This window comes from Pinus tabuliformis, chromosome 4_1 (genome assembly GCF_031772625.1).
Source record: "Pinus tabuliformis cultivar Carrire ecotype Pingquan chromosome 4_1, CPIR1, whole genome shotgun sequence".
NCBI lineage: Eukaryota > Viridiplantae > Streptophyta > Pinopsida > Pinales > Pinaceae > Pinus > Pinus tabuliformis.
Window position 1 is genome coordinate 794,046,705 of NC_142303.1, and position 26,198 is coordinate 794,072,902.

At 40.5% G+C, this 26,198-nt stretch overlaps 1 protein-coding gene across 2 annotated transcripts in view; it reads right to left on the reverse strand.

Annotated features, from left to right (window-relative positions):
- Nucleotides 1–370: 370 nt before the first annotated feature.
- Nucleotides 371–26,198, reverse strand: part of LOC149178589 (hexosyltransferase GAUT11-like) — a 34,365-nt gene continuing 8,537 nt past the window's right edge. Inside the window, exon 3 of one of the 2 annotated variants that reach the window (XM_089420393.1) lies at nt 371–2,331. In XM_089420393.1, the coding sequence (XP_089276519.1) occupies nt 884–2,239 (1,356 nt within the window). In that variant the 5' untranslated portion in view covers nt 2,240–2,331 and the 3' untranslated portion in view covers nt 371–883. Of the gene's footprint in view, nt 2,336–26,198 lie in introns of both variants that reach the window. The other variant, XM_089420392.1, reaches the window with a different exon arrangement.

Consider the following 26,198-nt stretch of genomic DNA (forward strand, 5'->3'; position numbering starts at 1 on the left):
GGTTTCTGAGAACTGTCAATCACATTAAATTACAAGTAAACAGAAAGCTTATAATGCATAGCATGCCAAGATTGGTGTGAAATTGTGATGAATCTGAAAGGTGGACAGCAAGGAAGGTTTAATGGTTTACTTTTTATCAATGTCAATCTTTTACAGTCTAAATCAATCTGTTAATAAGCAAAATTTGATTAAAACAGCTAACCCTATATATGCACACTATTCTAATTGACTCACCAAATTCTCTACATGTCACATGGCTATATGTACAATTATTTAACATTGGAAAAGTTGTCTAGTATATGCATATATTTCAATTTTTGGATAGAAGATTTAACTGCATATTCTTATGCATATATGTGATTCATTGAAGTTGTCGCTAGACAAGAGCTTCCCACATTCTTTATTAAAACCCAAAGAGTGAAACCCCTAGCATGTACATAATAAATTACAATAGTAATTAATTAGTCTTGTACACAAAATCTGAGGCAAGGCAATCAATGAGTTTCTCTTAGCTTAATTGGAGGACGAACTCCAATACTAACGATGCAAGAGAAGGCCAAGCACATCCCATCACATATTCGATTATTGCTCCCAATAAATACAGTTCAATCAATCTAAGCAGTTGCTCCAAAATATTTTTGGCCTGGATATGAAAAATTCCTCATTAAAAAGAACAGAATAGAGATAGAAAATGATAAGGAAAAAAAAATGAAGTTGGGTTTAGAACCTCGTGACAATATAAAATTGGCGATTCAAAATTGCACCTGCAATTTCCTAAGCAACAAAACTGGCACAAATGGGTGATTTACAGAACCTATGAAAATCATAATTAGCCTTATAATGGTTGGCTAATAACAGAAGAGCATATGATGCTAGGCCAACATTAATGGATGTTGCACTTCTGCAGAAATGGATGCAAGTAATTCACATACTTTTCCCAAAAAGATTTGTACCTGTTCATTGCCAGTTTCAACCATGGTTTCATGTTCCCATTATAATGCAAAACAGCTCCACTTTCTATCAGTTGCATGTCCACATTTGGATCATAACCTAGGCCTAGTATATGCCAACGACGATCAAGTGGCTCAGTGAGACCATAGAAGGTAAGCAAGCCTGGAGGCAAAGTCCCAAGTTTCCAAAGTGTCCTATCAACATTCTGCTCTTGCCAATAGTGATATCGGCTTGTAACATTGAGCTTCTTCCATGTAACAAGGTCAAACACATTCATCCCAAAGGCCCATCCACAAGCATCTGCATCAAAGTGAGAACGAATCATGGGGTGGGAGAAATTGAGATATTTATGGTACCGGTGAAATGTCTCAAGGCAAGTTTCGACCGCCCCATTGACATTTCCATGCAAGTCTATAGAGAAAAGTGGTGTCAAGTCTTTCTGAACTACTACATCATCATCCAGAAAGATCACTTTTTCCAGAGCAGGATATACTTCAGGAATATAGAACCTTAAGTGGTTCAACATGGAAAGATATTTTGGGTTACGAAACTTAATTGCACTCTTCATATCTGGGGAACCTTTAAAGTAGTAACTTTGTGTTTCCTCGTCCCGTAGCTGCTTCAACACAGGAACATAAGATGCATTTAGCCAGTTAAAGTCATCCACATTCTGCACTTCTATGGTTGCTCCCCTATAGTCATTCATAGCAAACCAAGCTTGCATGGCCCCATGATTGATTTCATCTGTGACAACATGGAAGACGAGCTGTTCTGGATAATCGGCATTCTGAACTGTGGAGTTCACGACTACAGATGTAGCAAGCACATTATCAGAAAACACACAAAAGTGATATAATTTATTATCTGTGAGTTTAGGTGAATGAATCTGCTGATCCATGTGTTTTTGTAGTTTATGATTTTTGGACCATTCCTTAGATAGCATTGTGCCAAAACAGTAAAGACCCTTGGGCACTGCTTCTGCAGCCAATTGTCCAAATGTTGTACTTTGTATAGTTGCAGCATTTGCACGATCTTCCAGCGCTTGTATCTGAGCCTTCAATTTCATGATCATAGTAGCACTGTCATAGTGAAGCTCCTTAGCTTGATAAATCAACAATGATAACTGACGAATTATGGGTTCTGCTTCCTCCATGGTAACCTCGCTGCCCCTGGTAGCAGCTTTAGATAGTAATAGTTGGCAGCCCCTTATCTGAGCACTAAAATCCCATGCAAGTTGCAAATTGTTGTTTTCTTTTGCAATGACAACATATGCTTTAGCAAGGGTCATCTGATCCCCCAACTGCCTTGTAAGAGACTTGGCACTTAGCAACTCTTCTGTGACATCTTTGCCTTCTGTTACACTCCATCTTTTCACTCCATCTGTCTGCCAGGTACAGACATAGATGGGTCAAATCATTATTGCTATAGAAGAAAAGAAAGTTATATACAGGCACACGTGTTCAGTTCTATCCATGAAACAAAGGCTCTGGGCAAACACTTGACAATCTAGAAATATCCAATTTTCAGGCCTCAAACAGATATTAATTTAATTAAAAAAATCAGTTCCAAAAGCCTATGTTCTGAAAGTATTGCTACAAAAATGAATTGAATATTTAGAATGAGCATATAACCAGAAACTAAAAGGAATAGCACAGTATTCCGTAAGAACTCATACGATGAATATAAAGAGCAACGAAAGATGGCATAGCATTCAAAATTGGAAATTTCTCTTATCCAGCATGTTGAATGCACAATCCACCTGAAGTTATGAGTTAGGAATGACAATGAGACAGAATTAATCAAGAAACATTTTGTATGCACATGACTTGAATAAATAAGAGAGGAAAGAAACAAGCAGCATATCATTCACAGAATAAAAGAATTCTAATGAAGCTCATTAGTCAATTCATGGTCTATTTAAATCATCAAGTACACATGATCAACAGAGATGGAAGTGATGTATGATATACAATGAGAATGCTGCCATTAATGATTGTGCCGAGGGAAGCGAGGTGCATTCTACAGCCAGTATGAAGGATACAAATATCTTCCATGCCTCACAACATTGATGTGATACATGGTATAAGTAGACTCAATATAACATTTAAAACAACTGATAGCCCAATATGGATGAAATGTGTAACATGCATGCTCACAAATTAAAATATAAAATAAATAAAATCTATAATGTAAAAAATTTAAGAAAATAATAAGCATTAAATACAGACACACCAGCATAGACTCAACTCAACTCAGGATCTTTTAGGCATCAAGGATTTGCATTTCAAACTCTTTTTTATCACTCTTGTTGATTATCAGATTACTGGATCTAGAGATGAGATGGATCTAAACTGGTGATAAATCAAGATAGGAGGCCTCTTTATACACACAAATAATCATGAACCCAACGGTTCGAGAACAAAATCATTTACAGAACAAATTATGATTCCTAATGACACTATCAGAATCACCTCGTGACCTAACTAACAACCCACTTCAGAAAGCAATAATCTATTTCATCACATAATAATGAAATCATAATAAGATTTCCACTGACCACATACTCTCAAAGACAAAATAAACTACAAGATTGATTTGGGGCTAAAATCTGTCCCATCCATTATAACTGAGTCCCTGCTCAAGTCTTGGGTTGATCACAATCTTTCCATTAGAACATAACGCAAAAATATGAGTGAGTGTAATATGGTCTATTAATACGTTAGAAAATGTGAACAATGTAATATTATAATGTTGAGGGGAAAGGTAATGGTTAAAACATCATAACCAACTTAGGTGAAGTTGTCAGACCCAAGCTTAACAAAAACTCCACTGGTCTGGGACTTGGTAAAACTCAGTTCAAGACTCCGCAAAAACAAAAAGAAAAAACTCAAAATATATTAAATTTGGTGCACAAAAAATATATTAATCACATTTCCAGTCCATATATGTTATTAAAAAACTACGCAAAAGTTCATACAATCATCTCATTAAATACAATAACACAACATTTGATAGTCAATATTTGTTTGCAAAACAGTACACTGAGAGATGATTCCATTAACAAATCAACAAATAGTACCAAGTTCAACAATTATTAAAAAAGAGTCAACTAGATAACTCATATCTCCTCCTCTACTCCAAACACGGTCAGTAATGATGAGCCAGGCCTTTTATAATGATGAACTTGCCTTACTTCACATCTTGGCAAACACACAAAGCGAATGAAATCGCTACCCACAATCACAATTAAAGGAAATAATTGATGCAATGATGACTTATAAGAGCAAGAAAGGATGAGGTTGCCATTTAACAATGCATTTTAAAGTTAAAGATCATTACTTGCCTTTATCTTTCCCTCAGAAACATGGTTGATCCTTTAAATTCTGTGCATGGACAAAGTCTAGGTGCTGAGACAGACTCACAAGTCTAGGCAAGTGGGTTAAATGTTGGCAAGTTTGCTGTGTCTCGAGTCTCAAGCTAAGATTGAGCACTCAATTCAGTTGTGGCACGAGAAGACTCATAGGGATTCACAAGTATCCCACGAGTCAAACTTCACAGATAATAATGTAAAATTGGATGAGTAACTTGAGAGAGTGGTACTTGGATGTTGGGTATAGCCTACCTCAAACCCCTATGGATGCAAAAGTGGCAACATCATTAATATATGTGACACTAATAAGCACAAAGTTGCTATCACAAGATAAACACAACCATGCTTGCAATTCTAAGTTACGAGGAAAAGGAAACGGATATGGATACAGATACAGATCCACCAGATTTTTGAAAAGCCAGGATCTGGATACGGTGGGGAAACACCACATATACAAAATACACTAATATTTTTTTTAATTTTAAAAAACATATTCAATGTTAAAAATCAAAACCATTAATGAATGACAACATTAGAACTGAAATCATTAGTTAATTCATAAATTTGAAGATTGAAATGATGATGCACCATGCTTTATACAAAAAGAATAATTGTTAATACAAAATTGAGTGTCTCATCAATGATCACTCTATTGATATGATGATGTATGGTAGGTCTAACTACATGTCAAAAAATGGCTCTATATGCTCATCAATTGAATATTTCAACTCTACATCTTAATCAACCTATCATCTCCCTTGACATTTGGCTTAAAATCTAAAAGTTCCCATCTAGTTACAGTGGTAGATGAATATTGTACATTGTTTGAGAACATGTTATAGTCTATGTATCATATTGTTCTAAGAGGACTCTTGTTAATTTTAGGTATGTTCTATGCTTAGAGCAATTTATTTCAATTTTCATTGTTAGCTCAATATCTTTTCCAGATTAGCAATCACATCAGCATTAAAGTAAACTGCAAATAGAACATAAACATAAATCGCAGAAGACAAACCAAGACAAGAGGACACAAGATGTGGCACTAGCCAAGGACAAACCCCAATGTGGGGAAACCCTTGATCAATTCTTCTCATATGTTCTTCAATAGTTCAGCAGAGAGAGAGAGAGAGAGATAGTACATTTACAACAAAAGTCAACACTTTGACTTATCTAGATAAGAGCATAGATCATCTCTAAGAAACCAATACATGAGGTCAGTTGAAGACATGTTGCTTCAACTGATTCTCCAAGGTGACTCCTTCACCTATCGTTGTGTTGCATTTCATCATCATGTTACAACTCACCGTGCTGCACCATGTTGCACCCATCATCACTATGTTGCATCTCATCATGCTTCATTAATCATGACTGTACCCATCATTGTACTGCATTATGTGCCATTGCTACACCATGTTGCCATACTGACCTATGCTCTGGCTGCACCTTGCTTGCTTGTTGTCCCTTGCTTGCTTGTTGTCCCTAACATGCTTGTTGTCCCTAGCATGCTTGCTATTGCATGCTTGTTGACCTTAGCATGCTTGCTGTTGCATGTTAGCTGTCCCTTGCATGCTAGTTGTAACATTGCATGCTTGGTGTATTTGTTGCTAAGTACCATAAAAATGTCCCAATGTTAGTTGGTTGTCCCTTGCATGTTCCTCTCCTTCGGAGATAGTTGCTCCGACAGTTCCCGGCAGTTCCCGACAGTTCCCGCCAGTACCCAGCAATTCCAGCTGTTCCCGCCAGTTCCGGCAATTCCCCACAGTTCCAGCTTCTACCCTCTAGATTAGGGCAGCGTTATCCCTTAGGATCTCTCCTCCTACTAAAACCCAAAGACAAGTAGAGAGGAAGAGATCCCAAGTGTGTTGAAATGACTTGAAGGCTACCTCTATTTATACTAAAACAATGAGCACAAGTGGGGTTTATTTGGTTGTTGGCCGACCTTGACGAATTGTCCCATAACACAAATAAATTCATATCTCCATGAATACTTATCGGAATCGGATGATCTTTAGATCAATCTTACACCTCTCGATGAGAGGGATCCAAGCAAAATATCAGCTTCCATTAATAAGATGACCCACATGGAGTTTGGCCCTAGTTGCCAATTTTAACACTCCCTCTCAACTAGGGAAAACTCCATCCGCTGATCCATATGTCCGACTGTACTATCTCTGCCATCAGTGCCTTCCACTGCTCTGCTGAACCATGAAGAAGAAAAATTGATCAAGAATGTCTCATACCATTATCTACTAACCCGAAGTCAGTTTCATTTGAAAAGAGTGTGTCACATCACTCTTACTAGCCTGAAGTCAGTTTTATTGATCCCAGATCAATATCACAAGAGAGTGTCTCAAACCACTCATATTGATCCCAGATCAATGGAGATCATCCTAGCATAGGGAGTACGGCAGATACATCAATGCGTCCATCGATAGTATTACTATGGTCCCTAACCTCATTTCCCTACTCATTGATCAGAAGAGAGGTACTTCCCATGAGTCCCAAACTGCATGGGTAGGATGCCTCAAAAAGAGAACGAATCATCCTGCCCCACAGTCGCCACGGGAGAACTAATCATCCCGACCCACAGGAGAACTAATCATCTTACTCCACAGTTGCCACAAGAGAACTAATCATCCCGGCCCACAGGAGAACTAATTATCTTGCTTCATAGTTGCCACGGGAGAACTAATCATCCCGGCCCACAGGAGAAATAATCATCCTGTTCCATAGTTGCCACGGGAGAACTAATCATCCCGGCCCACAGGAGAACTAATCATCATGTTCCACAGTTGCCACGGGAGCTCTAATCATCCCAACGCACAAGAGAACTAATCATCATGTTCCACAGTCGCCACAGAGGTATCACAAGGGAAGGTTGAACCTGTCATCTTGTACATAACGCACCACCAGGGGAGGGTGAGTCGCCCTATGGGGGAGGGTGAGTTGCCCTGTGGTCGTATGTTGCTCCAGTAAGTACCCCAAGCCCCCCAAAGCTCTCAGAGCTCAATGCATGCAACATGCAGGACCCTTATAAGAGGGTCTCTCAACAACTCCAAGTCGTTCGAGAAAGTCACAGATTTGACCTTTCCCCGATGCTTTGACAAAATGTTATCGACCTGTACATCAATCTCAATGCGATGGAGCCTCCTCGCTCATTGACTTACCATATCCCAGACGAGGCAGTATCTGATGTCTATCTGCTGGAGCAATCATCGAATACGGGATTCCTCAATAATCGAATCCCCCCTCTGGTTGTCACAAAGAATCACAGTGGTATTCATCATGTGTACAAACATCTCACTTAAGAGCTTTTGCAACCATGCAACTTCACACGAGATCATACTCGTAGCTATGTATTCGGTCTCAGTGGTGCTTATAGCAACCGACTTTTACTTCCTGCTCATCCATGATATCGAAGCAGAATCCAAAGAGAACCAGCACTGAGAAGTGCTTTAGTGATCCTCCACACTGCCTACCTAGTCAGCATTCGAATAATCATGCAGTTTCATATTTACGGCAGTGTATCTCAATCCATGAGAGATTGTGCCCCGAAGATATCTCAGAAGATTCTTGGCACCAATCTAGTGAAGCTCAACCAAATATGAGCTCACCATGCTAACTGCAAAACATATGTCCGGACGGAAGTTCACCAAGAACATCAACACGAATGAGTTTATGAAACTCAGAGGCATTTCCCAAATCTGGTCCAACATCACTACCATATAACTTCTGAAAGTTAAGATCCTCGAGGTAGTCACAGGCTTGCAGTTTATCATTCCACATCCGGAATCCAACTCCCTCTTACTTCTGCAAATGAGAGGGTCTGCACCTGTCAGAAATAGGTCGTCCTCATAAGGTGTCGATATGAGAGGTCTATCATCCACAACCTTCAAGTAATGGTTTGGATTGGTTTCACTCCTATTGAATCTCAGCTTCATCAAACAGCTATCAATCCTCTCATACTACGCCCGGGTGCTTTGCTTCAAGCCATAGAGGGCTTTCTTCCACCTGTATACATGAGATTCCCGATCATGAATCTCAAACTCCTCGGGTTGTTCTAAACCTGTGGACCTGCTGCATGAGGGGAATGGTCCCCTTATAAGATTTTCCTTCGGTACATCTCAAACATGTACGTTCATGTTCTTCTTGAATTCAGGCATTCCTATCACCATCTAACCCACATCAGGTAGGGCTCCATAGGTAGACCTCTGGTGTTATAGATGCGATATGTCAATTGACATGATCCCCAATGGACCATCCTGCAACTTGATACAAATTGCCAACCCTGAACCCATGAGAAAAAGCATCTTTGAAAATTCTATTTTTTAACACGTACCTTTCCATCGATGAGTGGCACCCTGAAACCTTTGACTTCCATTTCCGAGATGGACACCAGGGTCTTATTGCGATTAGGTACATAAAAGAGATTCTTGTAAATGAATAGAGTTACCCTCATTCAATTGAGGGGTAACATTCCCTACACCCCTTCCGGGATAGGTGGCATCGACTCCAAGTATAATCCCACAATTGTTTCCATCTCTACCAAATTAGAGAGTGCACCCTACTATCCGATGAAGTGCCTTGAAGCACTACAATCAATAAGCCAAATTCCCAAAGAATCTGAAGGAGAGGGCCAATACAAGATAACGCTTCTTTATCTTATCAAAAACAACATTTGATTCTTCATACCTGGGGTTCCTTGCTTTCTTTGAAGAGTCAGCCATTTCCTTGATGACCTGCATTACCTGTCATTCCTTTGATCATTGAAGATGTCCATGGAATGATTGTTATCTTCATCAAGAGATGTGTCTCTGCCATTCGGACACTCCTTTGCATAATGGTCGAACTTATTGCAACCAAGGCATCTCCCTTTCCTTCCACCCTTAGGTCCAGACATCCCAATGAAATGATCTTTAGGTAGGCCATTAGAAACTTCTGTTGCGCCATTCTGATAATATTCTCTGCTTCGACTTCACCCTCGGTGAATTTAAAGAGGGATGAGGAATCCACTGATCCTTCTGTCCTTTCCCAACTATCTTCGGTGATTGCTCTTTCACTCTTGCTTGGGCATTGTCTTCACCTCAACTCTAATACCATGTTAATTTTAGGTATGTTCTATGCTTAAGAGCAATTTATTTCAATTTTCATTGTTAGCTCAATATCTTTTCCAGATTAGCAATCACATCAACATTAAAGTAAACTACAAATAGAACATAAACATAAATCGCAGAAGACAAACCAAGACAAGAGGACACAAGATGTGGCGCTAGCCAGGGACAAACCCCAATGTGGAGAAACCCTTGATCAATTCTTCTTATATGTTCTTCAATAGTTCAGCAGAGAGAGAGAGATAGTACGTTTACAACAGAAGTCAACACTTTGACTTATCTAGATAAAAGCATAGATCATCTCTAAGAAGATGATACATGAGATCAGTTGAAGACATGCTGCTTCAACTGATTCTCCAAGGTGACTCCTTCACCTATCATTGTGTTGCATTTCGTCATCATGCTGCACCTCACCGCGTTGCACCATGCTACACCCATCATCACTATGTTGCATCTCATCACGCTTCATTAATCATGACTGTACCCATCATTGTACTGCATTATGTGCCATTGCTACACCATGTTGTCGTACTGACCTATGCTCTGGTTGCACCTTGCTTGCTTGTTGTCCCTTGCTTGCTTGTTGTCCCTAGCATGCTTGTTGTCCTTAGCATGCTTGTTGTTGCATGCTAGTTGTCCCTTGCATGCTAGCTGTAACATTGCATGCTTGGTGTATTTGCTGCTAAGTACCATACAACTGTCCCAATGTTAGTTGGTTGTCCCTTGCATGCTGCTCTCCTTCGGAGATAGATGCTCCGATAGTTCCCGACAGTTCTGGCAGTTCCCGACAATTCCGGCATTCCCGACAGTTCCCGCAGTTCCAGCTGTTCTGGCTGTTCTAGTTGTTCCAGTAGCTCCGGCAATTCCGACAGTTACGGCAGTTCCCCGCAATTCCGGCTTCTGCCCTCCAGATTAGGGCAGCGTTATCCCTTAGGATCTCTCCTCCTACTAAAACCCAAAGACAAGTAGAGAGGAAGAGATCCCAAGTGTGTTGAAATGACTTGAAGGCCACCTCTATTTATACTAAAACGTTGAGCACAAGTGGGGTTTATTTGGTTGTTGGCCAACCTTGACGAATTGTCCCATAACACAAATAAATTCATATCTCCATGAATACTTATTGGAATCGGATGATCTTTAGATCAATCCTACACCTCTCGATGAGAGGGATCCAAGAAAAATATCAGCTTCCATTAATAAGATGACCCACATGGAGTTTAGCCCTAGTTGCCAATTTTAACAACTCTTAACTTAGATTTGGATGGGATTAATCTAATTATATTATTAATGGCACGACCATCCTTTTTACACTATATATTATTATCTATGTATTGTCTTAAAGCTTTCTTGTTAGGATTATCAAAAATTGAAAATTAACATTTTGATGTGTCAAACCCTTCCTAGGAGGTTTATCATTTGATATACAGCCTATAGGTATTTAATAACTTATACAACTATACAGCCTACAGATTAATAATAAGTGATCTAACAAAAAATCTAAAGACAATTTTTAAAAAAAAAACCAAAATCTCTAATGTTATTTGTATGGGATTCGGCGTGAGAGAGCTAGTTGACAGAAGATTCGTTTCAATAGCATGGGATTTGTTTCCCAGTTTGATGGATCTGTTCATGTGGTGGATCCTACATGGATTTGGGTGGATCTGTATCTGTATCCATATCCGAAACAGGGGTCCGCAAATCCGGCATCATGACCCCATGGATTTGGTAACGTAGTTGCAATTATAATAAATTAATGAATAATGATTGAATGATGACTAGAATAAGGCCCTTGATCGTATAAATATTGGTCAAGGGTTGAGTTATGGTGAGGATGTGACTTTTAATAGTTTGTCTTACATTACTATATATGTAATTAATGATGTCTATTTATGTATATCAGTGTATCATATGTGCCCCCCTTCAAAGTTGCTTTGCTCTCAAAGCATCATCAATAGCAGTTGCTGAAGAAAACCCACAAAATTTTGATCTGCTAATATGAGCAATCTAAAATATAATTTCTTCTCAAATAAACACAGAATTTCTCTACCAAATGCGGCAGAATAGGAATAGAAATAAAAGCACAATTCACACAATAGAACAACACATTTTTTCTAGGGAACCCAACTGGGAAAACCCTCGCTTGCTTGAGAATATTATTGAAGAAGAATGAGCAATAGATCTCTTACAAATAACCTTGCTTCAATAGAGAATACAAACTAATCTCTCAGCCTTGAACTAGGCTTGAAACAACCCTGCAAGAATACTGATCTGCTTCCCTCAAACTAGCCCACACTCAAGCCCAAAATCCTTGCGCAATTCCTTAGGAAATAGGCCCCTATTTCCTAGCGCATTTGGCCTCCTAAAAATAGGAATTTCTTCCTATTTTCGTGCGCACTTCCCAAGGGAAATCTCCTCCAATAATTCGCACAAGAAAAACCTTGGCTTCTTTCCCACACAAGCTCACACAAACCCATGCTCAATTATGATTACAAATTGTGCCTTCGATCTCCTTATAAGCACTTTGAATAGGCTATTGTTAGCAAGTTCTATGTTTGGAAAGTTGAATTGGTGGTTTCCTAGTTAACAATAGTTAACACATCTTGTTAACTAGTCCTTCCTAAAAATTAGGAGGCTAACTCCAACAATTCTTCCAGTTCCCAAACCAACTCACACTAGAAGACAAATAACTCGGTCTTCCACAAACTCGCACTAGTCAAACTGCTTCTTGAACTTGTCCACATCACTGGAACTCATACATGACTAAGGAGAACTCAAATTTGATTCCTTGAATTAAGGCACAAATCAAGGAATCCATTCCTTCGCTACTTTTCAACACTCCCTCTTAGTGAGGAAGGGATTTTGTACAACTCCCAACTTATCTTTGTGACGAACAAAACTACTTGGCAATGCCTTGGTCAAGATGTTTGTTATTTGTTCCCCTATTGGAATGTACAGTAGCTTCATTATCCCCTTCTGCATCCAATCTCTAAGATGGTGATATCGGATCTCAATATGCTTTGAGCGATCATGAAACACTGGGTTCTCAAAAAGCTTAATGCAACTCTGATTATCACAATGTATCATGGTAGGCTCCATCCTCTATCTGAAAAGTCCCACAAGCAACTTCCTCATCCAAATAGTCTCGCAAGCTACTTGACTAGAAGCCATGTACTCTGCTGAACTAAGTGCAACTAATCTCTGCTTCCTGTTGTACCAAGAAACCACTGTTGACCCAATGTTGAAGATGCCTCCTGGAGTACTTTTCCTGTCTGTGGAGCTCCCTGCCCAATCTGCATTTGTGAAGCCCTCAAGCCTCACTCCATCAACCTATATATACTACAATCCATAGTCTGTTGTGCCTCTAAGATATCTCAACACATGTTTTGCAGCAACCCAATGCACTCTAGTTGGTTCCACCATGAATTGACTCAGTTGGTTGACAGCAAAACAAATAGTGGGTCATGTGTTGACCAAGTATATCAACAACCCAATGAGCTACCTGTATACTGTAGGATCCACTCGCTCTCATCTACTAGCATCCACCTTCCTCCAGTTTGTGACTAAAGTTGTTACTATGGGCCTGCAATTCTACATATGAAATCTTTAGAGAATCTTTGTAGTGTACTTGCCCTGTCCCACAAAGATCTCACCATCACCCTTCCAACCCTCCAAGCCAAGGAAATATAGCATAAGCCCCATCATCTCAAACTCCCTTGCAAGGTCCTCCTTGCAAACTCGAATCAAGTTCTCATCTCCAGTCAGTTTAAGGTCATCGACATAGAGAACTAGAATGAGCGAAAGCCCTCCAACCATGATGTAGTATAGATTGGAATCCACCTCACTCTTAGTGAAGCCCAATCCTCAAAGGTAACTGTCAATCTGAGTGCGCCATGCTCTCGGAGCTTGCTTGAACCCATAAAGAGCTCTCTTCAGCCTAGACACGTGTGTCTCTATTGAATTGCTAAAAACCCCTCTAGTTGCTCCATATAGATCTCCTCCCCAACAACTTCATTGAGGAAGGTTGTCTTCACATCCATCTAGTGGATCTTCCACCCCATTTGTGTTGCAAGTGCCAAAATAGTCCTGATGGATGAATATCGTGCTACTGGGGCAAAAGTCTCCTCATAGTCTATGCCCTCAATCTGTGAGAAGCCCTTGGCCACAAACCTGGCCTTATACTTCTCCACACTCCCATCTGCTCCATGCTTCACCTTGTACACCCATCTCGATCCAACTATTGATTTCCCCTCTGGTCATGGAACAATCTCCCAAACATCATTCTTCATGATAGAGGAATACTCCTCCACCATGGCATCTTGCCAAACCTACTGAGAAGTTGTCTCCTTATAAGAAGAAGGCTCATTGTCCACCAACTCTATCATCAATGCCATAATCTGTGTACCTCTATGGTTGTTTACTCTGCCTAAACATTGAGCTAAATGTCTCGACCTACCCCTGAGCCTCTTGAATCAACCTCTCAACCCACTTGGCCTTCTTCCTCCCTGTGGTGGGTGGCTCTGGCTAATATTTTTGCTCTCATCCTGGTTTCTTCTCCTCATCTTACTGCAAATCCTGTTGCGCTACCCTCTTACCACTAGACTGTGGTTGTGGCTGACTCTGAGGTGTTGGTTGTGACTCCTGTTTGGGAGCAAGTAGCTCCTCCTCAGGTACTACAATCTGCTCACGCTCTAAGGAAACTCTCAGAGCCTGATCCTCCTGGAATCTCACATCTCGCCTAAGAACTATCTTCCTAAGTCCTGGAAGATACACCCGATATGCCTGTGTTGTCTCACTAAATCCATGAAAATTCCCTTTTCTACTATGGGATCCAGCTTCTTCCTACTATCCTTGAACACGTTGCAGTAGACTTGTGTGCCAAAGAACCAAAAGTGTGAAACATCAAGCTTCTTGTTTGTGAAAGCCTCCTCTGGTGTGACTCTTCCAAGCACCCTATGTGGACTCCTACTCTGCAGAAACACTGCAGTGTTGCATGCTTCTGCCCACAAGAACCTTGGCAACTCCTGATCATGCAACGTAGCCTTGGTCGCTCCAACAATACTCTTGTTCTTCCTCTTAGCCACTCCATTCTACTAAGGGTTATGAGGTGTTCTCAACTCTCTCCTAATACCTTCCTTTGCACAAAACTCCTTGAACGCATTAGAGATATATTCTCCACCATTATCACTTCTCACTACCTTGATTTTCTTCCCAATCTGCTTCTCTACCAAGGCCTTAAACTCAAAGTCATAATGAAAGTAACATAGTACCTATGCTTCATCTGTGATGGAGAAGAAAAGGGCCTACACACATCTCAATGCACCAGCTCGAAAATCCCTTTGGCTCTGCTATCCTGACCATGTAAAGAAGACTTGGCATACATGCCAAGCGTGCACCCCTTGCACACTCCACTCTTGTCAAGGCTGCCTACTGGTAATCCTGTGGTAGTCTACTGAAGAAACTTCAGTGCCCCATGATGAAAATGTCCTATGCGTCTTTGCCAAAGTTCACCAACATTTGCACATCCTGCCTTGTTGCTCAAGGCTACATCTGTCTCTACCTGCAACTCATAGAGATTCTTCACCCTCACACCTATTTGCTTCATTGTCCATGACGCTAGATGCTTGAGGTAAGCTTTACCTTTGTTGAAGATGATGTCATATCCTTTATCTTCAAGAACAACTATTGAAACCAGGTTCTTCTTCAACCCTAGAACATAGAGAAAATCTTTGAGATGAAGAGAATTACATGACTCCCTCTCAAAGCTTACAATAACAACTCCCTTGGTAGCACACTTGCCATTATCTCCAAGCTCAATATTCACCTGCAAACCCTTCTCAGCCAGTTGGCTAAAAAACTCCCTATTCCCAGTCATATGGAAGAAGGCTCCTGAATCAATATACCATGTATTGCTTCCTACTAAGCTTGCCATGCAAGCTATCAATGAGAAATCCTTTTCAAACTGAGAGGCAAACTCATCTACCTCAGCTGATGCAGCTACATGCTCCTTATTCGACCCCTTCTTCTGGTTAGGACACTTAGAAGCATAGTATCCAAAAACATGGCAATGGAGGCATTTGATATTTACTTAGATCTGTCTTCTTCTTGACACCCGTTTGATTGTTTTCACCCTTCCCTTTGTCTTTCTTGCCTTTGACTTTACCTGCAAGAGCAAGATTCTCCTCCTCCTTCTCAACCTTGGAACCCTTACCACTACTGCTAGAAGTCTCAACTAGTTTGACCCTTAGCTCTTCCCGAGTGAAGTCACTCCATAGGTGTTCCCAATTCGACAACTTATCTCGTCCAGTAATACTTTGAATGAAAGTATGCCAATCATTGGTAAACCCATTCAGAACCAAACGCACTAGCTCTATGTCCATGGGCTTCTCTCCAATAGCTGCTAGTTCATCAAGGGCTTCTTGAATTCTTGTGAGATAGGCAGCTACATTCTCACCCTTTTGCATCTTGATTGTTCTCAGCTTTCTCTTTGAGGACCATCTTCCAATTCTCGAAAGAATTCTGGTAGCATTGGAAATTTGGAATAAGGCATCCCACATTTCCTTAGTTGTATCTTTACCCTCAAAATGAGGGACTACATGATCCTGAAGTCCATCCACGATCATCCTCTTAGTCTTGGCCATCTACCTTTGGAAAAGCCTTAACTCATCTGAATCTGAAGGTTTTGCAACACATTTCTCAGCAAATTCCTTCAGCCTAAACTCATCCAACAAGAATAATATTTGGACCTTCCAAACACCAAAATTTGAGGCGCCATCCAGTGTATCCTTCTCTCTCAACCCTAATCCTGTGTGAGTTGTCATCTTTCAAACTTGAAGACTATGTGTTGGTCGATTCCTATTCACAACTCCGATACCATGTAGAAAATCCACGAAATTCTGATTTGCTAATATGAGTAATATGAAATATAATTTCTTCTCTATTAAACACAGAATTTATCTACTAGATGCATCGAAATAGGAACAAAAATAAAAGCACACTCCACACAATAGAACAACACAATTTTTCTAGGGAACTTAACTAGGAAAACCCTCATTTGCTAGAGAATATTGTTGGAGAAGAATGAGCAATAGATCTCTTACAAAAACATTGCTTCAATAGAGAACACAACCTGATCTCTCAACCTTGAACTAGGCTTGAAACAACCCTGCAAGTATATTGATCTGCTTCCCTCAAACCATAGTTTTAAAACTCCGACTCGGCGGAGGATCGACTCCGACTTCGACTCCGACTCCGACTCCGAAACGGTAATGACTCGGGCGGCTCGATTTCAACGACTCGGTCGTTGTAAAAAATACATTAAATATTTATTTTTTTATAAAAAACATAATTTTAAAGATTTTAAACATAATTTTAAAGATTTTCATTCATGTTTCCAAACACACAACATTATAATATAGATGGAAGACAACATATGATCAAAGTAGGCTCATGAACCAATCCATTATATCAAAATGGTACCCAATGGCAATACATAGTCAACTGTCATACATGATCAAAGACTCAAAACAAAAAACACATAACCAAGGAGGCTAGAAATGGCCTCTACAACAAAAGTAAACTGTGACCAGACTCCAGTACTAGTACTACAGCTACTGGCTAGTAGCTATTGCCAGAGGAGTCAAGATCATGTCGATCAATCTCTGGATCATCATCAGAGTCAGAAAGGGGGCCCCATGGCTCCTCCTCCTCATCATCATCTCCAACTGCAGCTGTAGAAGTGGTACCACTAGCAGGCTGTGCAACTGCAGCAGATGCAAGCTGAGATAGAGTAGATATGCGGCTGCGCTTCTGTCGTGGCTGAGCAGAGGAAGCACCTACAACTGGAATCCTTGTTGGCTGTGAGACTGAGGCTGGTGGATTGGGATCTGCATTCAACTGAACAGCATGTTCAAGTTCAACTGATGTCTCAATATCTAAATCTAAATCAAGATCCTCATCAGGATCAAACCCTGCTGGACGACTCTCCACTACCCAACCTGGTGTTGGATCAATGTCTTCCAACACAATGGGATCTGAATCAGGTCTTTTGTTCAGCAAATGGTTTCGTCTGAGCCGGAGGTTGTATTGGACATAAACTAGATCATTTAACCATTTTTTATCCAAAAAGTTTTTCTTCTTTGTGTTACTTAGGAGCAGGAGCGAAAACGGGTGCTGAAGCGACATTTTCAGAAGCTCTTGGTTTGGGAGCAAATCCCAGAGGAGTTCGACAACCAATGTCACTAACATCAAGGTACATAGAGGGATTGGTGCTCTTGATTAAATGCGAGTTCCATACCCTAATACATCACAAAATTCAATGGAAACACTGCAATCCTCCAATCCTGAAATCCTGAAAAACTGATAAGTCTGCTGGATTTTGAATGAAATCTAAAATTCTACTTTCTCCATATGAAATCCAATGAGGCCGAAACCACTCTTGAACATCCTGAGTCATTTCATGGTAATGTTAAAAATTTAAGTAAAAGGATGAAAATGAAGATTAAGGAGAATGTCACTTTTACTTTAAGAATTTAACATTACCATGAAATTTGAATAGCATATCAATAGTAGAGGGCATTTGAGTGTGTTAAATAGGGTTTGGGAGGGGGAAATGGACCCCAAATAACATTTAACTAATTCATAAAACACATTGGAGTTCAAACCAAGCAGCAAACACTTCAAAATTTCATTAAAAAAATGTCAAATCACTGTTTTGATGGGGTTACAGGCCACTGGTTATGACTCGGCCGAGTCAATACAGAAACGGCCGAGTTGGCCGAGTCATGGCTGACTCGGCCTACTAAACCATTTCCTCCACCGAGTCACATTTTCGGGCAATGAAACGGATCAACTCGGCCGTTTCCGTTTCGAATCGGCCGAATTTTAAAACTATGCCTCAAACTAGCTCACACTCGAGCCAGAAATCCTTGCGCAAGTCCTCCTAAAGAATAGGAATTTCTTCCTCTTTTCGTGCCCACTTCCCAAGGGAAATCTCCGCCAATAATTCGCACAAGAAAAACCTCGGCTTCTTTCCCACACAAGTTCACACAAATCCATGCTCAATTATAATTACAAATTGTGCCTTCGATCTCCTTACAAGCACTTTGAATAGGATATTGTTAGCAAGTTCTATGTTTGGAAAGTCGAACTGGTGGTTTCCTAGTTAACAATAGTTAACACATCTTGTTAACTAGTCCACATCACTGGAACTCATACATGACTAAGGAGAACCCAAATTCAATTCCTTGAATTAAGGCACAAATCAAGGAAATCATTCCTTTGCTACTTTTCAACATTTGCTACAATTGATCATGTCTTCCTCGAAGCATTTTTCTTATCTAGATGCAAGGATTTGAACCCAGTTCTTCATTTAATCTTAAACACTGGCAAGGTTCATTTGTAGTGTGTAAATCATGCTTTGAAGTTTAAGTTCTTCAACCTAGTTGTTTAACATGAAACCTTGATGTTCAAAAGTTATTCGATCCCCCAAATTTTGATGTGTCCAGACTCCACGTTAGGGGCACCGTGGTGCACCTAATGGTTATAGTGGTAGCAGACAAAATCCACATCATGTCACATGAGTACAACATTGTTCAATTGTCGGCTCCACTAGGAAGAAAAAAAACTACAATGTTAGGTTTTAAATTAAAGAAAATTAAAATTGAATTAAGAAAAATATAGTAATTTATTACATAAGAAAAAAGATATTGAAATTTTAAACAAAATGAAGCTTCCCTAGCCTTTTGGTCCTCATGTCTTGAATCACCATGTCAAAGCCAAATGTTCCAGCTATACATTTCCATTTCTTTAGAAATCTTCACATGCTCTTGCGAACTTGGCACCATCCTCTAAACACCTATGAGGAAAAGAAAATGTAGGGTTGAGGTAGATCCTTGTTACATATTGAAAGTGGGTAACACCTAGGAGAAAAAATTTCTCCCCATGGTCAACCAACCAACCAGTAACCCTATGATGAGCCACAGATAGGTTTACTTCAAAGCTCTCAACCTATGCTCTGGTCATTGCTATCTCCCATCTAGCATACTTCTTGATGGAAGGTAGGTCATCTATTGAAAGGTACAATAACCATTTTTGTAATCATGTGCTTTCATTTAATGTTTGGCTAATATGGATCACAAGCCAAGCTAGATCATTGACCACTCTTGACTGTACCCTTGTTCCTATACTTCACCTGGGAGGTTATCCTTTACCCCTAGTCTAATGTGACCTCCCTTGAAGCCCTTTTTCATCCATTGTTAGGACAGGAACTAATAGGAGGCATTAATTGATCTAGCATGCCCAAGGCAATCCATAGTTACCACCTTCCATGTTTCCTTTATATCCACTTCCATCCTTTGGGTTGATTGTCATATTGGTCATTGGGACAGGCACCCTACATCCTCATCTCTAAGTTTGGGCCCAAAAACTTGCCCTAAGAGGTTCACGTAGTAGAAAGAAAGATAAAAGCATATGAAGCCACAAATGAAAGAAAATGAAAAAGATGGCTAGGACATATATATGTGCATGAGAAAAACCCTAGCATGAGCTCTACCCCCCTCACCAGCGATTGCTCAATTCCTAAGAATTTCATGCTTTCTAAACAAAGGAACTTATGAACGTCCCAACCCCAATGAGCGATAAAATGTTAAATCTTTATAGGGTATTGGAAAAGCATAAAGCAAGTTGGGTCAAATAAAAAACATAAGAAAGAAAGATCGATCATTAAAGTAAAAAGCACACAAGAGGGGTGGAAAAAAGCAAGTTGAGGAAAAGGGGTAACTCATGCCTCCATGATTGCTCCCTCTTATCATCATTATACTCAAGATGTTGGACCTTCTTTAGTTGGTACCATGGTTATGGCCATCTTCCTTGAAGCCTTTCCCATTACATGACCACAATTTCACATGCATCTATGGATTGATGGGTCTATTTGTGAAATGTCCTAACCCTGGAGTGCTAGAAGCACCTAATAGGGCTAATTGCATAATCATCCCTAACATAAGTGTGGTAACTTGCTTATAAATCATGAGCTAGAAAAGCATTTGAAGGCAAGGTTTCTATGAAATATTTTTGTGCCCCTAACATTGAATATGGTCCACTATCATACTTTAATGGTTTTTATCCCTTGTGATGTTGATCTCAATTGATCTTGAGAGTATGTTTCAGGTGGTTCCAACACATGCAGCACAAATCCTTGGAGGGGTAGCTTGACACCCTTCCAACACAATGAAGAGGACATTTGGCCCAGTTTTGAGAGCACATAGGACATTGTAGCCCCAACATTGCCCCTCATGAGATGCGCATCGGACTTTAAGGAGCCTCCACATGGTTGTATGCCACTTGCTACATTTCCATATGCTAAAATGTTGAGCCAAGAAGCCAAGGCGTTGGCTTGATTGATGATATGCCTTAATGGACCCAAGACACCCCCAAGATGGCCTTGTATTTGTTTAATGGACATTGTGTTGATTTGGTGTAGCATCGGATGTGCTCTAGGCTTCAAATTTTGCTAGGAGGCTTAGACACATGCATTCTCCAATACCCAGAAATCATTTTGGGAAATTCCACCCAAAGACAGTTTTATTAAAATAATTAATATTTTTTAATGGGACCCTAAGTCTAAACTTAGGAAATCAAAAATATTAATGGGTATTAATCTAATTGTGGGTGTAACTTCTAGAACAATACAAGGATCAAGCTAAAATGATCTTAGCCATTGATTAGTTTTTAATCTAGGTCGTTGAATGTCAACGAGAAGATTATTTAAGGAAGCTTGAGGGTCATTTGGAAAACACACCAAGAGATCAAGAGATCGAATTTCTGAAGTGAGAAGTTCTCCGGAGAAAATTCTAATTGAGTAGATTTCTTACAGTTGAGGGGCAGGGATAGCATCCGAAGAGAGAGATTTTATCAGTCGAGGAAACATCAGCATAGAGAGGCAGAGAGTGATCCAGCAACTCTCACACAGAGGTTGATGCAAGGCCACGCAGAGGCAGTGCAGAGGGTGAGAGAGGGTCCGAAATTTTGCAGCAGAGTCGGCTTCAGAAGCCAAAAGCCGGGGTGTGAGACCAAGACGCTGAGAGCAATGACTCCAAGCAGCAAATCGATCAGCTGGCTAGGTGATGCAGTGCCTAGAGGGATTGACGCAGAGATTGCATGAGGATTGCACAGAGGCAGCGCAAGGCCTGCCAGAGGCACCTCATCCAATGTCCAGATTAGCCGCGATTTTTCTCAGTGATTGTGTGAGGTAATCTCTCAAATCTTTCTGCTAGTATTTCTCTCTGTAACTAAATAACCCTTGAGGTATTCAAAGATGTATTCAGAATTTTCTATTGCTTAATAATAATAAACCCTCAGATCTATTGTGTCGATTTTCCCACATTGGTTTTTTTCGTGGGACATTTGTCCAAAAATAACAGTGTCATTGTGTTGTATTTTCTTTCTTGCTCAGTCTCTTGTTTCCGCATAATATTTAATTAAGTGAAGGTTGTAGTGTATGTATTTCAATATTTGCCGTAGGAAACTGAAAATAACTTGTTCATGTAAATCTAACAAGTAGGAGAAACATCATCAGTTGTTGTAGTAAGAATTCCGTTTGGGAATTTTCACATTGTATAAGAGCTGCAGGTGCAACAAGAAGAGCAATGCCAGAGAACCCAGTGCTAAGTAGAAGAGGGAGATCGAACAAGCTGCAGGAGGCAGCAGTTCGAATCCCCAAAGGGGTTTGCGCAGTCCTAACCGATGGGCTGAAATTTCGAGGCAGTCTCTCTCCGAGTGAGTCGACGGAGAGAACAGCGTCCAAATCGAGTTTTTGTCAGGGCAGAGGGAGCAACGCAAAAGCCTCAGCGTGATGAGAGCTGGTGGGACACATATTTTCCTACAGGCAGTTTGCTAGGTAGAAAATCGTCAGAAGAAAGAGGAGAAGCACGACTGAGGGAATTTCTTCCTCAGAGAATTCCTAGCCAAGGAATTCGAATTCTCTAGAGCAAAGCAACAGTAAGAGGCAGCAGTTTTATTAGCTCCAGCAAGGAGTGAGTAGGCTAGCCTAGCAGCAGCACAGAGGAGAGAGGAGGTCATTCGACTTTCTATTTTTGGCAGAAAGGGCAACTAGTGGCTTAAGGGATCAAGACAGGTTGGACAAAGCATCCAACTATGTCATCTAGAAGGCTAGAATGTCATTCCTTCTAGATGAGCATGCCCTCAAGACATATGTCGACAGCATGGTGGTTGTGCCTGCAAGATGCAAATCCGTTGAAGAAGTACCAATTAGAAATGGCAAAGGCCAAGACGATGATTCTTGATGGAGTAAAGGATCACGTAGTGTGTCATGTCGCTAGCAAAGGGACTGCTAAGGAGATGTGGGATGCCTTCGCAACGTTATATCAAGGATCTTTCGAGCAGCGAAAGATGTACCTGGAACAGAAGCTGAGATCTGCTCAAATGCAAAAGGGGGAGCGTGTGGATCCATTCCTCACGAAGCTTAAGGAGACCCGTGATGAATTATCTGTTGCGGGGCATACACCTCAAGATTCAGAGTTGGTTAGATTGACCCTCAATTCTATCTCAGATGAGTGGCAAGTCTTTGTCCAGAGTATCCTGGGCAAAGCAGCATTGTCGAATTGGGATGAGATGTGGGCAGCTCTAAAACAAGAGGAGCTAAGGAGAGACTTAGTCAAGGTTAAACTTGACGGAAGCAACAGCAGTGGGTCGAAGCCCAAGGAGGAGGAGGATAATGCAGCCCTTGCATCGAAGGGACAGCAGGAGCAACGGAGACGTAAGAAGGACATCTCGAAGATCAAGTGTTTCAGGTGTGGTGAGATGGGTCACTACGCTACTCAATGTCCTCTCAAGAAGAAGGGCAAGGATGAGAAGCACGATCCAAAGGTTGCGCTCGCGAAGAACGAAGAGGAGAAGTTCACCATGATAATCGAGATACCTCCAAGAGAGAGGTGGGCTGATTTAGAACTGTAGTTTGAAAGAGCTACAGATATGCAAGATCCTTGAGGAGTCCACCTCTTGGGTCAATACCTTGCTACGGGAGCCCAATTTTGTGGTAGCAGGATGGACTCGTGTCGGATGGTGTCAAGGAGTGTCGGAGACACAGTTGCAGTGGCTAGGAGCGCTAGAGTCTGAGCAGTGCAGAGCAAAGTTGACAGCAGTGCAGATGGCACAAAGCAAAAGTCAGCAGCAACGCAATACTAAGTTACCGGAAACGGCTACCCTAAACCCCGAAACGGTGTTTTTCCCGTTTCAGATACAGATCCGGGAACGAAACGCCGGAAAAACGCCAGAAAAACGTTTTGGTGACGTTTTTTGCTTTTGGATACGAGACGTTTTTTTCAAATGGCGTTTTTGTAGAAAAACGTGCTGTTTTAAAAATTTGAAAACGTTTTCTGAAATTCTAGAACGTATTTGGAAAAAATTTAAACGTTTTACAGCAAAAAAAAACTGTTTTGAGGTCCGCAAATACCGCATCCATTTTTTCTGGCAGCGATATTCCATTATTGTATATCAAAAATTTTATCAGGGATCGCTTCTTAAACCGAATGAATGGTAATCTGGAAAATTTAATGGGCTGCCTTCACATTACAGCTAAGCACCTTGCCAATTCGCATTGTTTATGCAGCGGCCGAGTATGATAAATTGGAGGGACCATGTTACAAACAAGTTATGAGCTCGATATTTCATGGGTGGTCAGCTAAAGGGATTTTTTGATATAATTAATGCATCGAGCTTAGAAGGGGCCAAAAAGTATTTCAACGCTACATCTCTTTTCGTTGAACTCTGGTCTTTGAGGACGCGAATACAGGTTCAGTTTTTGGTTCCACGAAGATATGGTTTACAGGAGATGATTTAACCATGCGGTTGACCTGAGCGTTGTAGAGAGAGCCGTCCATATTATGGTGTTTTGGTCAACCTCATGATGGGGCCATCCCCATTATCTAGTATCAAGGGCATTGATGTGGCCACCAAGTCCATCTAATTTCTTCATGTTGTGTTTTGTGTAGGCTCTATTGATCTATTTCGCCCATTTAGGATACTTTTATAATTCTCTCAACATATGTTAGAATAAATAAAAATAATATTTTATTTTGTGAGGTAGGTTGAACTATTTATAGTTCTTTCCAACGTCTTGTAGAATAAATAAAAATAATAATTCATTTTGGACCTTAATGGCAATAAGCAAATCTTTTTCTGTCTGGAGAATCAGTGATTTGTTCTGGTGCAGATGTTTTTATAATACTATGCCATCATGTAGTTTTGATTAACGTGTGTTTGTTCCCGATGAAGTTCTTTCCAAGTTAGTAAATTCACTCTCTTAGTTTCGGATTGAGAAACCTCAACCCTGTTCTTGAAGTTATATAAAAAAAGTTAACTACTTGCCATTTTCTTGAAGTTTCATCGACCCTGTTTCACTGTTTTTGGATGTATTAATATATTATGCTTTTCTTTGAAGCACAATTCAAATTTTATCGATAATCGTTAATGATGTTGACAATGTTGAATGGTTATGGCATATGTTGAATTGATGATGATGATGAATCATGATAGATCATAGATGATAATCTAGATTCTGAAATATGAATGGTAATATGAAATTCTTATTTTTAAAATATATATATGTGTGTGTGTGTGTGTGTGTGTGTGCCGTTTCCTGCCGTATCGTATCCAGATTGTTTGAAAATTTGCCATATCTGTTTCAAACCCCGTACCCGTATCCGTTTTCTGGTAACTTAGACGCAATATATTCAGAGGGTTAGTGCAGAGACTAGCAGCAATCAGGCTCCATCATTCACATGGTATCATACTGAACACAGTTAGTTCAGTAATTTTGGATGTTTTTCCGTTGTTGATGGAGTAGCGGCAATAGTTTGCAGTGCAGTGGCAATGCTAGCAGCAGCACAGATGCAGCACTTGAGAGGGAGTTGTAATACAGTGTTCACAGTGGCAGTGTCAGCAGCAATATAGTTGCAGCAGCAGCGCAATAATTGGTGGACAACATGTCAGACATTAGCAACACAAAGGACAATGCTTCAAAGTCAGAGCAGTGTGCAATAGCGTATATTGCTAGAGCACATTCCTCGCTAAGAGAGTGTGTTGATTTGGGGTAGCATTGGATGTGCTCTAGGCCTCAAAATTTTCAGGGAGGCTTAGACACATGCATTCTCTAATACCCTTGGGAAATTCCACCCAGGAACAGTGTTATTAAAATAATTAATATTAATTAATGGGACCCTAAGTCTAAACTTAGGAAATTAAAAATATTAATGTGTATTAATCTAATTGTGGGTGTAACTTCTAGAAGAAGACGAGGATCAAGCTAAAATGATCTTAGCCATTGATTAGTTTTTAATTTGGACCATTGAATGTCAACGAGAAGATTATTTAAGGAAGCTTGAGGGTCATTTGGAAAACACACAAAGAGATCAAGAGATTGAATTTTTGAAGTCAGAAGTTCTTTGGAGGAAGTTTTGATCGAGTAGATTTCTTACAGTTGAGGGGCAAGGATAGCATCCAGAGAGAGAGATTTTCTCAGCCAGAGAATCATCACCAGAGAGAAACAAAGAGTGATCCAGCAGCGCTCACACAGAGGCTAACGCAGGGCCATGCAGAGACAGCGCAAAGGGTGAGAGAGAGTCTGAAATTTTGCAGTAGAGTCAGCTTCAGAAGCCAGGAGTCAGGGTGTGAGACCGGGAGGCTGAGAGCAGTGACTCCAGGCAACAAATCGATCAGTTGGCTGGGTGACGCAGTGCCTAGAGGGATTGACG